The sequence below is a fragment of the Pteronotus mesoamericanus genome, unplaced genomic scaffold (genome assembly GCF_021234165.1).
Source record: "Pteronotus mesoamericanus isolate MK-2021 breed Mesoamerican mustached bat unplaced genomic scaffold, CSHL_Meso_final contig_100, whole genome shotgun sequence".
Classification (NCBI taxonomy): Eukaryota; Metazoa; Chordata; class Mammalia; order Chiroptera; family Mormoopidae; genus Pteronotus; species Pteronotus mesoamericanus.
Genome location: NW_026554999.1, coordinates 9,664,780 through 9,680,635, shown reverse-complemented (window position 1 = coordinate 9,680,635; position 15,856 = coordinate 9,664,780). Strand labels below are relative to the sequence as shown.

The 15,856-nt window shown below is 36.4% G+C and overlaps 1 protein-coding gene and 1 pseudogene across 1 annotated transcript in view; both read left to right on the top strand.

Annotated features, from left to right (window-relative positions):
* The window catches only part of MIS18BP1 (MIS18 binding protein 1), a 48,204-nt gene extending 33,058 nt beyond the window's left edge, over nucleotides 1–15,146 (top strand). The window contains exons 12-16 of the mRNA XM_054592350.1: nucleotides 24–184; nucleotides 4,950–5,098; nucleotides 11,572–11,659; nucleotides 14,629–14,683; nucleotides 14,865–15,146. Coding sequence (XP_054448325.1) covers nucleotides 24–184; nucleotides 4,950–5,098; nucleotides 11,572–11,659; nucleotides 14,629–14,683; nucleotides 14,865–14,962 — 551 coding nt within the window. The 3' untranslated portion in view covers nucleotides 14,963–15,146. The remainder of the gene's footprint in view (nucleotides 1–23; nucleotides 185–4,949; nucleotides 5,099–11,571; nucleotides 11,660–14,628; nucleotides 14,684–14,864) is intronic.
* On the top strand, nucleotides 7,568–8,129 carry LOC129071564 (translationally-controlled tumor protein-like; annotated as a pseudogene).
* Nucleotides 15,147–15,856: the final 710 nt, after the last annotated feature.

Genomic DNA, 15,856 nt, shown 5'->3' with positions numbered 1-15,856 from the left:
AAAATGTTTTGCTGACTCTTAAGGCAAGAGAGGTGATACAGATCAGGAGCAAACTATTAAGATAACGGCCAAAGTGGGTACTCTTAAAAGGAAGCAGCAGATGAGGGATTTTCTGGAACAGTTGCCAAAAGATGACCATGATGATTTTTTCAGTACAACACCTTTGAAGAACCAAAGAGTACTGGTAAGAGTTTTGAATGCATGAAATCGTTATTTTCTTTATATTGATTTTTATATATTTTATTTGTATATGTGGTTAGTGTTCATCCTCAACATTTAGGCCAAGGATTGATAGTCCCCACAGGCATGACTAAGTGTAGTATAGGAAGCAGTCTGCCAGTACATGCCATTCTCATTAGTGTCCAGAGCCTGCCTCTCAGTGGGTTTCACAGATAATATTTGTAGAACCAAATAGAAAAGCCAGAAATAGGCCACGCATATATATTTAAAACTCATATACAATGAGGCAAATTGTTTTAAAGAAAAAAGTGACATGAAAAGATGATTACTTACTGTATAGTAAATTTAGGGAAGGGATTAAGTGATAGCACAAGTTGACAGATTTGAATGTTGAGAAGTATTTATAGTATGAAAAATTATATAACTAATGATTAAGATGAAATATTTGCAACAAATAAAGCCAATAGTATTTATGATATGAAGAATTCATTCACCTGTTATTATAATATAAACAAGTGTCAAGATCACAGAAAAAGTCAGAAAAAGAGTGATCTTCACAGGCTAATGAGTTAGTAATTTCACCCTTGCTTGTAATATAAACTATTTTGGGCTCAATAATAATAAAATCTATGTGAACCAGAAAAAAAAAAGAAAAAGTCTGAACGAAGTCATTCTACTTGTGATCAAAGGAAAACAAAGCAAATTATATGTAAGTATACCTTCTAAATTGCAGAATCGTTTTCTAAAAAATAAGTTAAAATATCCAGTAACAAAGAGCTATGGAGATGTTGATACAGTCATATGTCAGTGGATGCAGAGCTGAACCATACCATTTGAAAGCATTATGGCAATGTGTGTGAGAGCCATAAACATTAATTCTGTTATGGGAGTTTATCCTAAGAAATTGAAAAGCCAAAAATCTTCACAAAGATACTCGCTGCAAGTTTATCTTTACAGTGAAAAAAGGAAAAACTAACCAGTGCATATATCCACTAAGGATGTTTGTAAACATGGTGGAATACAGTACAAATACTAAGTGCAGATTTGAGACTGTTTCTAGAATCTAAATATAAATGTTAAAAATATTAAGTTTAAAGTAATACAAAGGTAGATGGATCTAGACAGCAGGACTATTAAGTGTAAACACCAAAAGAGTTTTTTTAGTGAGGTAGGCTTAAGGATACTTGTTTCATTTACCCCTTTTTAAAATATTGTTAAATATTCCATTTTAAAAGGCTACACAATGCCTTAATAATTTAGTGACATCATTATCTGGGTCCCCTTTGCCTACACAGGTTATAAACAAAGGCATTTCAAGGGAGCTGTTGAGGCTGTTACTATGTTCTCTGTGCAATAACCGTGGTCCTTTAGGAGTTGTACCCATTACATTAGTCCACCATCATTCCAGGTTCTGTATATGTTTTGTACTAAATGCAATAGTCTCAACATTTTAAAAGGAAAGGTAATAAAATAGAGAAAGCAGTAATTAGTTCATTTTCTCTGGCATACTTAAGTCTGCTTTCTCAAAGGTTTTAATAAAAAGGTAAGTGAAATATTAAGGATTGAATTATTTATTGCACAATATACACATATAAGTTTAATACTGCTTGAGTTTATATTAATTACCAAGCATAATAGTAAATAAATTACAGTTTTGTTTTCTTCAGTCTACACAAGAGGTCAGCAAACTATGGGCCATGGGCCAAATCCAGCATACCACCCTTTCTTGTAAGCAAAATTTTATTGGAACTCAGATGATTCCAGTGTTTACATATTGGCTTTGGCTGCTTCCAAGCTACAACAGCAGAGCACATAGTTGAGACAGAGAGTGTATGGACCACAAAGCCAAAATATTGATATTGACTGTCTGAAGCTTCATAGAAGACATTTGCTGACCCCTAGTCTACAAGCATTTAGAAACAAATGTTATTGTTTACATCTTACACAACAGAAACTAAGTGTTTGTAGAGGACAAGCCTATTAATTTTTTTAGAGGATTTTTCAGTTTTATTCTGTTTTATTTTTTGAATTACATTTTATTGATTATGCTATTACAGTTGTCCCAATTTTTCCCATTTTCCCCCTCCACTGAGCACTCCCTACTCCCTCAGGCAATCCCCATACCATTGTTCATGTCTATCATAGATCATGTGTTTTTTGGCTACTCCATTTCCTATACCATATTTTATATCCTCATGGCTATTCTGCAACTACCTATTTGTACTTCTTAATCCCCTCTTCACCCGTTCCCCTATACTCCCCTCCTATCTGGCAACCACCAAGACGCTCTCCATACCCAGGGTTGTTTCTGTTCTTGTTTGTGTAGTTTGTTTTTTAGGTTCAATTGTTGATACGTATTTATTGCCATTTTATTGCTAATTTTTTTATGTCTTTTTCTTAAATAAGTCCTTTAACTTTTAAATAAGTTTCATATAATAATGTTTTGGTGATGATGAACTCCTTTAGTTTTTTCTTGTCTGGAAAGCTCTTTATCTGCCCTTCCATTCTAAATTATATATTTGCTCAGTAAAGCAGTCTTGACTGTAGGTCCCTGCTTTTCATGATTTTGAATATTTCTTGCCAATCCCTTCTAGCCTGCAAAAAATCTTTTGAGATATCAGATGACAGTCTTATGGGAACTCCCCTGTAAATAACCAAGTGCTTTTTTCTTGGTGCAGTCTCTTTAAGATTTTCTCTTTATCTTTCATCTTTGGCATTTTAATTATGATATGTCTTGGAGCGGGCCTCTTTACATCCATCTTGTTTGAACTCTCTGTGCTTCCTGGACTTGCATGTCTATCTCCTTTAAATTAGGGAATCTTTCTTTCATTATTTTTTCAAATAGATTTCCACGGTCTTGCTCTTTCTCTTTTCCTTCTGACACCCCTGTGATACAAATGTTGAAACTCTTAAAGTTATCCCAGAGGTTGCTTACACTGTCTTCATTTTTTTAGATTCTTTTTTCTTTTTGTTGCCCTGATTGTTTTCTTTCTTCCTTACATCCAAAGTACTGATTTGATTCTCTGCTTTATCTTCTCTACTGTTGTTTTCCCTGTAAGTTGTTCTTTATTTCACTTAGTGTGGCCTTCATTTTTGACTGGATCATTTTTATGCTGTTGAGATCTTCACTAAGTTCCTTGAGCATCCTTATAACCAGTGTTTTGAACTCTGTATTTAATAGATTGCTTATCTCCCCTTTGTTTAGTTCTTTTTCTGGAGTTTTGATCTGTTTTTTTATTTGGGCCACATTTCTTTGTCTACTCATTTTGGCAGCCTCCCTGTGTTTGTTTCTATGTGTTATGTAGAGGTGCTATGACTCTCTGTCTTGGTAGCATGGCCTAATGTAGTAGGTGTTGTGTAGGGTCCAGTGGCATAGCCTCACCTATCACCCAGGCTGGGTACTTGAGGTATGTCCTTCGTGTGGACTGAGTACATCCTCCTCCTGTAGTTGAGCCTTGGTTGCTGTTAGCAGGTTAATGGGAGATACTACCCAGGCCAGTCTGCTGCAAGAATTGGCTGTGACCACTAACCACCAGCCTCCTCCTTCCATGGAAGATCATCTGCAGGGGTAGTGTGGTGGTGCTCTATCGTGGTTTGTAGCTGACTGCTGGGTGCACAGGCCAAGGTCAGCCCTCATCTGTGTTTTCCCTGGGGCCATCCTGCCTGGGATATAAAACAGCCTGAGATGGTCAGTACTTAATGCTGGGCTTGGAGATTCCCAGGTAAAGCCAAAGCTCTGAATCTAGGCTGGCTGCTGCTAGTACCAGGCCTGGGGCCATAGCAAGAAGTATGGAGACTGAGGGCTTACTGAGGCTGGGCTTACTGAGGCCTGCTGTTGCTTGTTTGGTAGGATTTAGGACGTTGTGAATATGAGCCAAGACCAACCTTTCCTATAGAAAAGTCTCTGTTAACAGCTTGGTGTGCCTGTAAGATGGGTAGGACGGAGTCTCAGGGGATCTCTGGGGCAGGGCAAACAGCATTAGCCAAGTTGATGGAGTTTCAGATAGAGCATCTGCCTCCCTGCTCTGTGGCTCAGTGGGAGTTGGGTTCAGAAAGGGACAGTGATCTCTGCCTGCCTTTCTGTCTGGAAAAAAGCTGTCCCCCAGGTCCAGCCTGGTGCCAGATACTTCAGTTCCCCCCTGTATGCCACTGGTGCTATTCAAGCTGCTACCCCAGGGCTGGAGCTCTGAGTGAGTGAGTCTGAGTAAGTATGTTTGTGGGTTCTTTAACAAGAACTACTTGGGACTCCAGAAGTTTCTTCCACTAACTCAGTCCCCATTCTTTTTTGAAGCCAGAAGTTACGGGGACTTACCTCCCAGGCACTGGACCACTTGGCTGGTGGGCCTGGTGTGGGTCTGGGACTCCTTACTCTTGATCTATCCCTCCTGAATTTTTATCCACTGCACATGGATGTGGGACCAGCCTGTTCCACGTATCCGCCCCTCCTACCAGTCTGGATGGGTGTGGTTTCTTGAATTCCATAGTTGTCAGACTTCCATTCAACTCGATTTCTGATGGTTCTGAGTGATGGCTGTTGTATACTTTAGTTGTAATTTTGATGTGGTTGTGTGAGGAGGCAAACCATGTTTATCTATGCCTCCATCTTGACGGGAACTCCCTCAGTGCTATATCTCTGTCTACTAATATTTTTCCATTATCTCAGAAAATTATATGACAGAAAAAACTTGTCAGCCCACCAGAAACATTTTGTGATAATGAGCAATTTTATTTTTAGGGATTCCTGCTGATAATGAATATTTGCTTTCTAGTTGCCGAATTTCCAGTTCAGTCAAGAAGAGGAGGATGTTCTGCCAAATATGGACAGAAATCCAACAACTCCATCATCAGTTATTTTTCCATTGGCAAAAACTCCTCAGTGTCAGCATGTTAGTCCCGGAATGCTAGCCTCTATAAATAGGTAAATATTTATGCATATGATACTATAATTCTCCGCATCTGCATTTATCATTTTATGAGTTGAAAATAGTAGATGTCAGCAATGAGAAAAGTCATTGTTAGTTTAAAAAAAATTAAGAATAGTTCCTAGAAGTCAAGTATAGACAGTTTCAGCAAGCAGATTTGTTATTCAGTAATGTTGGGACACAGCTCACACTTTATATCAGGATAAATTCCAACTGATTCAAAGTTTTATATGTAAAAAACTATAAAATATACCTAAAGTAACCTTGGAGAGTTATTTTATAATCCAGATTAGTGAAGGTCATTCTAACTGTTACGCAAGACTAGAAGCCTTAACAAAGCACTAACAAAAAGAATGTAGTTACTTATATTTAAAAAAATCTCATCTGGTACCAATCAACTATAAACAATCAAAAGACAACAAACAATTGTTGGAGAGGATGTAAAGAATAAGGAACCCTCATACACTGCTAGTATGAATGTAAATTCGTATAACCATTATAGAAAACAATATGGAGCTTTCTCAAACAATTAAGAATAGAGTTACCATATGACCCAGCAATTCCTCTTTGAGGTACCTACCAAAAACTTGAAAATATTTATTCATAAAGATACAGGTGTCTCTATATTTACTGTAGCATTATTCATGGTAGCCAGTACATGGAAGCAACCTTAGTGTCCTTTGATAGATGATTGAACAAAGATGTGGTGCACATATATAATAGAATACTACTCAGCCATAAGAGAAGATGAAATACTGCCTTTTGCAACAGTATGCATGGATCTTGAGTATCATGCTCAGCAAAATAAGTCAAATAGAAAAGGACAAGAATCATGATTTCACACATATGTGGGATATACAACAGAAAGCAACAAATGAATGAAAAACAACAGTCAAAAAACTCATAAGACACAGAACAGTTGGTGGTTGTCAGAGGGGTAGGGAGGTCAAATATATGGTGATAGGAGGAGACTAAACTTTGGGTGATGAACACAGAGTGCAATATATAGATGATATAATGTACACTTGAAATCTCATATATAATTTTATTAACCAATATTGTCCCAATAAAAGACATGACAATTTGAGGAAAGACTGTGTCTCACCCATCATAAGAATAAGGCTGTTTCCTTGATACAGCACTCCTACAAAAATTAGGAAAGCCATTCTCATGAATTAGCAGCAAGATAAATTTGTTCAGCCTCTAAAGGCAGCAGTTTGTCAGTATATATCACAGTTATTAATGCACATGCTCTTTGGCCTAGCAGTCCTACTTTTAGAATTGTGAATGTTCAGCTGATTCCTTGTAGTATTGTTTATAATGACAGAAGACTGAATACTGAAATGTCCATCAGAAAAACTCATCAAATATCTTTTGGTACATTATGTAGCTATAGAAACTAATGAAATTCTTTATGTGCTATTATGATAAAATGTCCACAATGTAGTAAGTGTAAAAAGTTAAATACATTGAATAATTTTTTGCCATTTATATGTGTGTGTGTATATATATATGTGTGTAATATATGTGAGTGTGTATATGTATATACTTGTATGTAATTGCTTTACTTAATACCTCCGAAAAGATACATGAGAAATTGAAAACATTGTTGATCCATAAGAAGAGGAACTAAGATATCTTGGGAGACTTTGAACTTTGAACTATGCGACTATAGGAACTATGAAATATAATTAAGAAAAATAGCCCTAGCTGGTGTGGCTCAGTGGATTGGGTGCTGGCCTGTGAACCGAAGGGTCGCCAGTTTGATTCCCAGTCAGGGCACATGCCTTGGTTGCGGGCCGGGCCCCTACTTGGGGGTGTGCGAGAGCCAACTGATTGATGTATGTCTTAAACATTGATGTTTCGCTCCCTCTCTTTCTCCCTCCTTTCCCCTCTCTCTAAAAATAAAAAAAATAACAACAAAAATAAAAAATAAAACACCATTGCAGGTCCAGGAGACCTCAGAACAGAGGGAAAATCTTTATATTTAAAAAAAAAGAAGAAGAAAAATAGAGTGGCCAACAGTAAAATGTCACAGAGAAGAAATGGAAAATGATAAGGAGGCCTAAAAATAGGGTATTCCATTTTGCATTTAATGGAATAAGTTGACCTAGTAAGAATAATATCCATGGGGTGTGAGAGGCAGAAGCCAGATGATGATAACTCAAAAAACAGTATTCAGTACTCTCATGAATTCTGGTAGAATTTTAATTTGCATTCATCTGGCAGAAACATTTTTCCCTAACAATTCACAAATTATTTTTTTCTTTATTTTTGAATTTAGTTTTAAGAAAATGACAGGTTTGGGCAAGTGCACATATACATCTATATGAGCAAAGATGTTCATCATAAAGGATAATCCTGAAAATTTGGAATTGATCTAAATATCCAATAATAAAAAAAAGTTAAGCAATTAGGATTTGGGGCCTTCTCCACTCCCTCCCCGCTTTCCCTGAGCATCACTCTGAGCTCTGGGCTCCTGCTAAGCCAGTGCCTCTGCATCTCCTTCCAGCCACCATCACTAGTATCTGCCAGGACCACATCAGCCACAATGAGATGTCCTCCAGTATCTACAAGATCCAGAAGATGCAGATGGGCTGTGCCTGGGGGTGGAGGGTAAGATGGTCAGTAGGACAGAGGGTAGCAGGGATGACTCGCCCATTGATGGAAATGCCTCTGTGGAAGGCCCGGAGGGTGAAGGTAGCAAAAGCACAGCATTAGTGTTGTTGGTATTGTCATCAACCATCATTTTCAGGAAACCAGCTTCACAAAAGAAGCCCACAGGAAGTACATCAAAGATGACATGAAACCAGTGAAAGGGAACCTTGGAGAATGAAGACCTGAAAGAGTAAGCTTTTTATGCTAGGGGTTACAGATCAAGCACATCCTTGCTAATTTCAAAGACTACCAGTTCTTGATTGGCGAACACAAGAATCCAAATGTATGATTGCTCTGCTGGACAACAGAGGAGGGAGTGACCCACATGTGATTCTCTTTAAGGACGGTTTAGAAATGGAAAAAGGGTAACAAATTTTGGCAGTTTGGATCTGTCACCTGTCATCATAACTGCTGCTTTTCATCTACATACCAGGACTAGGACAATGGCACTTACGTTCTCTTGAGCTCTTCATTTATTTTGACCTTGATTTGGAATGGAGGCATTGTTTTGTTTTTTTAAAGTCATGTAATTTGTCTAAAAATAAAATGCATTTAAACTCAAAAAAGAGATTAGGATTTGTCCATATAATAGAATATGTATCATTGGAAATCATGCCTTCAAAAATTTTTTAACGATAGAATAATGTTCAGTGGAATTTTAAAAGCTAAGAAATAAAACTATGTACAATATACATCCAAATTTACATAACATACTCAGAAAATTTCTTGTCCAGCTATTTTGTCTACGTTCTAGAACTACACTGATGTGGGTTGTGGTGGGGGTTCTTTTTATTATCACTTTGACAATTAAGGAAGTAAGACTTCCTTAAAAAACATATGATGAACTTATATAATGAATATATTTTGTGAAACTTTTATTTAAAGAAAATATTTTTAAAAATATTTTTTTTAAAAAAGTTCCCTAGGCCTCCTTCACTATCTTGACTTGCACCAGTTCTAGTTGACTTCCTTTTTATAACAGTTTTAAACAATGAAACAGTTTCAATCATTTCAGAAGTGATCCCTTTGTACCAGACAACAGACTCATGAATGCTGATGCTGAACAAATGGCTAGGCTTATTCATTTGCTATGCAAGAGTGTTTGTGGTATATACTATACCTTTTCGTCAACGTTTACTTCTATTTTTAATTAGATTTATCAAAGCAACGTTGGCTAGTAAGATTATTTAGGTTTCAAATGTACATTTCCATGATATGTGATCTGTACATTGTACCGTGTGCCCGCCATCCAAAGTCAGATCATCTGCTGTCATCATATATTTGGTTCCCTTTTTATAACCACCCCTATCCCCCTTCCCTCTGTTAACCACCATACTGTTGTCTGTGTCTATGAGTTTGTTCTATATCCCACACATGAGTACAGTCATGGTTCTGAGCTTTTTGTGACTTCGCTTAGCATAATATTCTCAAGGTCCATCCATGTTGTTGCAAATGGCAGCATTTCATCTCCTTACAGCTGAGTAACATTCCATAATATATAGCTGTACCACATCTTCTGTATCCAGTCATCTGTTGACACTTGGGTTGTTTCCATGTCTTGGCCACCACAAATAATGTTACAGTGTATATAGGGGTGCATGCTCTATTCTTAAATTTTTGGGGGGGAACCTCCATATAGTTTTCCATAGTGGCTGTACCAGTTTACATTCCCACCGGAGTCAACAAGGTTTCCTTTTTCTTGACAACCTCTCCAACATTTGTTATTACCTGTCTTGTGAGGTGGTATCTCATTGTAGTTTTGATTTGCATTTCCCTAATATTTAGTGAAGTTGAACATCTTATATATTTGCTGGCAATTTGTATTCTTGGGAGAGATGTCTGTTTAGGTCCTCTGCCCTATTTTTAAATTGGATTGCTGGTTTGCTTTGAGTTGAGTTGTATGAATTCTTTATAGCAATTGTGGATATTATCCCTTTATTGGAGCTGTCATTTGCTTATAAATATCATCTCCCATTCAGTTGGTTGCTTGTTTTTTATTTTGATTGAATCTTTTTTTTATTAACTATTCTACTGTTTATACTATTACAGTTGTCCCAGTTTTCCCTCTTTGCCCCCCCGCCATCCACCTCCCACTCCCATAGTCAGTCCCCACACTGGTGTCCACGTCAGTGGGTCATTCATATATGTTCTTTGACTAACCTTTTTGTTTTGTTAGCAGTTTCTTTTCCATGCAGAAGCTTCTTAGTTTGATACAGTCCCATTCATTTATTTTTGCCTTCAGTTCCCTTGCCTTTGGGGTCAAATTCATAAAGTGTCCTCTAAGACCAAGGTCCATATGTTTAGTACCTATGTTTTCTTCTGTGTAGTTTATTGTTTTAGAGCTTATATTTGAGTCTTTGATCCATTTTAATTTTTGTACATGGGACACACTGTAATCTAGTTTCCTTATTTTGCATGTGGCTTTCCAGTTTTCCCAACACAATTTATTGAAGAGGCTTTCTTTTGTCCATTGTGTCTTTCAGTCTCCTTTGTCAAAAATTATTTGCCCATATACATGTGGTTTATTTCTGGGCTCTCAATTCTGTTCCACTGGTTTGTGTTTGTTTTTCTGCCAATACAATGCTGTTTTGATTTTCACTGAAGTCAGGGAATGTGATACCTCCAGCTTTGCTCTTTTTTCCTCAGGATTGGTTTGGTTATTCAGGATCTTCTGTCGTTCCACACAGATCTGATTTTTTTGTTGTTGTTCTATTTCTTTTTAAAATGTCATTGGCTTTTGATGGAGATTGCATGAAATCTGTATATTGCTTTGGGTAATACGCAACAGTGTTTGTGGTACACATTATACCTTAATACAATCACACACTTACAAATTTCTACATGACAAACCTTAAAGGTTGCTCCAAAGTAGTCATAAAACAAAGTATAATCATATAAGAACTTGGAGCCAAAAGAAAGAATTAGATTGGTGTTGAGCTGATATTTACTGTCAAAAACAAAGCAAACCAAAAAACCCTGGCTTGTGTGTCTCAGTGGATTGAGCAGCAGCCTGTGAAGCAAAGGGTGGCTGATTCAATTCCAGGTCAGGGCATGTGCCTGGGTTGTGGGCCAGGTGCCCTGTTGGGGGTGCACAAGAGGCCGCACATTTGATGTTTCTCTCCCTCTCTTTCTCCCTCCCTTCCTCTAAAATAAATAAATAAAATCTTAAAAAAAAGAAAAAGACTAGGCATTGTAGGAGGAAATGAGAACAACAATTTTGTTTGGCTTCAGTTTTCATCTGTAAACTATGAGTCAAGCGTATTTGCTAAGAATGAGAGGGGAAAGAACCAAGGTAAAAAGGAATGAAAAAAAACTTCATAGCTGGTATGGGGAATGTAAGAAAGATTTAACTGTATAAATAAAAGGCTGGTTGGAAGCTATAAATAAAGGGTTTTCATCAGCAGCTGTATCCTTAAACTCACCAACTTCAAGATTCCACCTGGATAGGGAAGGAAGTGACCAGGAAGAAAAAGTAAAAGATGTTAACAAAAGGGAGTCCAGGGATAAGCAGTCTCAGTGAGTTTTGGAAAAGAGGCAGCAGCAAGATAGAGATGGGAAAGAGCACAAACGGAACAATGACAATAAGCAAAACCATAATTTCCCAGAGTATTCTTATTTGGTATTTTGTTTCCTTAAAATGTTTGAAGCTTTTTGTCCATCTCCCTGGGTATACACCATTGTCTTTTTACAAATGGAGAAGAAAACAGTTTTTAAAGATTGAAACACGTCTTAATTTTGTCAATTGCTGTTCAAGCTGTGGATAAAAGTATGGTAATTAATATGAACTTGTAATTATTTTGTATTCAAACAGGAATGATTGTGATAAATACGTTTTTCATATGCAAAGAGAACATAAAAGTAAAGGTGGCATTGTCTGGGGCAATATCAAGAAAAAAACAGTAAGTATTTTTATTCTTCATACCAGATTTATTAATGCATATCTATTGAACAGCTATAATATATGGCAAACTGTGGGAGTTGTAAGTTGTACAACAGACCTTGCCCTCAAGGTGCTTACAGCCTAATAGAAGTAAATGAGAATATGAGGCTGTGAGAGAGGTAAGTACACAAGTGCTACAGGGTTACAGATGTCAGTTGATAGATTAAAACAGTTGAGGAAAGTTGAGAATGGTAAAAAAATTTCATTCAAAGACGCAGGGTGGAAAAAGTATGTATGGGCCAGGGAAGGATATTTCAGGCAAGACACCAAAGCATAATATGTGTCCAATGATTGGGGAATAATCCAGACTTACTGAGTTATGACTGTCATAGAATAAGAAACTACACCAAATTCCATGCAGCTTCAAATTGGTTTCAAACGTTTTTCAGCTACTTAATTTATATCTATAGGTCAAGCTTTAAAATGTAATTACAGAAAAAATTTTAAGTCAGGGTTGCCTTATCCCTTTGATAAAAATATTGGAAGGATCCTTTATCCTCTTGAATTAATTTTTAAGTTTTTAGTTTGATTTTACCTTGAATAACTTATATCCAGATAAATGTGCAAGTATTCTGAAAAAGCTAATTCACCTCAAATTTCCTCAAAGTAAACAGTTAATCTTAGAGAATGATAGTTTATGGAGGTGGTAAAATGGGGAATGACACCTAATCCCTTGGAGGTATATTCCTTCTGACCAGGTTATGGCCATCTCTTTCTCTCTCACCCATGTTGAAATATATTCTACAATTACCAGAGTAAAATTCCATCAGAGTCTCTAAACTAAACATTGGGATTAGTTAAATCACAATTAAAGTTAGTTTGCTTTTATGGATGTCACTTGTCCATAGGAAATGATACCTCTAAGAACCTTGCTTTAAAATGAGCCTGGAGGCTAAATTCTTCAAAAGAAATCTCTGCTCCATAATTGAAGATGTAGTCAGACTCTTCTCTTCGTGTTTCTTAGGTTCACCTTTTCCTGTCCCACATTCCTTATGAAAATGAAATTTTGGTTTGTTGCAAAGGACCGTTAGAAATCTCTTTAACATAGGAGAAAGGCTTGCCTTCTAGTCCTATGTTGCCAATAAGAAGTTGGTTTGCCTTGACAAGTGTTTCTCAAACTGTAATGTGTGTGGGAGTCATCTAGAGATCTTGTTAAACTGTAGTTTCTAATCCAGTAGATTTGATTCTGCATTTTTAACAACTTCCATGTAATACTCCTTCTACTGACCCATGGACCATACTTAGTAGTAGCAAGACCTTAATCCACTGCTCTCTTCAAAATGATAAAAAGTTCAGCCCTGGCCTGTGTGGCTCAGTTGGTTGGGTGTCATCTCACAAAGCAAAATGTCACCCGTTCGATTCCCGGTGGGGGCACATAACTGGGTTGTGGGTTCAAACCCCAGTTGGGGCAAGTACAAGGGGCAAATGACTGATATTTCTCTCTCACATCAGTGTTTCTCTCTCTCTCCTACTCCCTCCCATCCTGTCTCTATAAATAAATAAAATCTTTTTTAAAAAAAATTTTAATGAGAAAAAGTTCATGTAAGGGCCCTTCTTATTGAAAACTTACCTCTCTGTATTTCTGACATACCTTTAACTACTTGTTTACTTTCATTTTTCTTAATGGGTTCTGTTTGAGCCACCAAACTATAGTATCTTTGTGATTTAGCCCCATTTTCTATAAACTAGTATTTTGTAGCCAATGTGTGAGAAAAAGTAAAGGATTTAATGTTAAAAAAGTTCTGATGTCAAGGTCTGACTCCCCATACCACCTTTATGACAAAGTAGGCTAATTGAGCTTTCTAATCTCATCTTGGTTTATCTTCCCAAATGACTTTGAGAGCTAAAAAATATAATCCTGTTTTGATTCATTTCACAGGGGAAAAGTATATTTACATCACAATTAATGAACACAAGTTTGTATCTCAAAAGTTTTCTTCATTTTTTTAAAGATTTTATTTATTTTTAGAGAGAGGGGAAGAGAGGGAGAAAGCCAGGTGACCCCTACTAGGACCTGGCCTGCAACCCAGGCATGTGCCCTATCTGGGAATCGAACCAGTAACCCTTTGGTTCACAGGCTGGCACTCAGTCCACTGAGCCACACCAGCCAGGGTTCAAAAGTTTTCTTTCAGAAAAAAATAGTTCCTCAGCATAGTGGATATACTGTCATATTTTTTCTTCTATTCTGTTTTCTTTTTATTCATTCAAGATAACCAGTTATGGCCAAAAGTTTAGAAAAGTCACGTATGTAAGCATTTATTATACACATCTTAAAGCTTACAAAATAAATTTTTTAAAGAACTTTTAGCTTATTCTCCCATTATGATATATAGAATATTCCCCTGTGGTTACAGTACATTTTCAACTACTCACTGTAGCCAAGATTTTAAAGTACAGAGAATTTGCTCTGGCTGGTAGCTCATTTGGTTGGAGCATCATCCCATGCACCAAAGAGTTGAGGGTTTGAAACCCGGTAAGGCACATATCTAGGTTGCAGGTACAGTCCCCAGCTAAGACATGTATGGGAGGTAATCGATTGATGTCTCTCTCATCAATAAACATATCCTCAAACGAGGATTTAAACAAATAAAATTAAATTAAAAAATAACAAAGTATAAAGAGTATTAAAATACTCCTAATGTAATGTCATGGAATAAGTACTCAGTAGATTTTGGCAACTTTTAGAGGCCCTTAGATGATATCTTAACTGCTGCTGCATTAATGCATTTGTGGGAAACAACATTGAATAAAGTCATGGTTTTTGCCCCGGTTAAATTCAACTTAAAATTAAACATTTCATAGATAATTATAATGTGATTAGGTGTTGTTATAAGTATTGCTGGTGATAAAGCATGCTTAGTTTTGTCTAGGTTTGAGACAGGCTTCACAGGAGGTACCATTTTGCTATTAATGTGAACTCTCTTGTAGGTTGAAAGTGATTTTTCAACTCCAACATCAAGAAGAAAAACCCCATTTAATGAAGGTAATACTTACATCTTCCTTTTTGTAGTTCAGGTCTATTATAGGGTAGTCTCTTTATTGATGTACTAAAATTAACTGTTCTCAAGTGGGCAAGCCTACCATTTGGTTTCTTATAGTTATTTTTGTTAAAATTGAAATTACTTTTAGAAATGTATTAATCTTTTTTGTTAAACTTTTCTTAGGAGAAAGCTCTAATATTGGAAAACTTTTCACTAATGCTATGGAGTCTTTGGATGAAGAAGAGAAAGATTATTATTTTTCAAACTCTGATTCTGCATAGTAAAGATAAGAAAATATCTCCAGTATTTTTATCAACAGTATTTTTATCAAGAAGCAGACAGTTATTTGTTCCTTCACTTGGAGTACATGTATTTTCTTCATAATGTAGCATCTTTTGAAACTGGACTCCTTTTCAAAAATTTCATGTGTATGTATTCAAAGTTAAAGATCCTTCTATAGAATTTTCCTCATTGCTGCAGCTTACTAAAACTATAAGGAAAATTGTTTTGCTTGCTGTATAGATATTTCTAAATTTCTGTTTTTGCTATGTTAAAATACATATATATGTAAGTGGCCTCTCATAAGCATCTAAGCCTGTTTAAGAAAATCATGTTCCAACCAGAATTTTTAAAAAGCTTTCAAGAAAATGTTGCTATCCTTAAGGGAGGAGGTGGGGAAGAATAAAAGATAGATTGTACTGGTAGATACTGAATAAAACTTCAACATTTTTCACTACTTCCTATGTAAGCCAGAGTTGATACGATGTTTATAGTACATGTTGAAACTATTTGATACGCTCTTTTCTCCCAGTTGTTTTTCTTAAAACTTGTGATTGGTATATCTACTGGAACCTATGTAAATTTTAATTTATTGCTTTTTCATTATTAGGGAGACTCAGAGGACAGATTTTGTTGCATTCTTAAGCCTTATTTGCATATGCAAACAGCTTAAATTTGGTCTCAGTATTAAAAAGACTGGATGAGACAAACACTCAAGTAGTAGGTCTACTATTGTAAGGAGTCAAGTTAATATGTCATAGTAAACATTGTTTTCATTTCAGATAGCTCTTTTGGGGGGGGGAACTTATTTTAGTTTAGTCTGCCAGTATGTTTTAAAATTTGCCATAGAATGTTCCCCTGTGGTTACAGTCCATGTTCACCTACGTGTCTCTCCA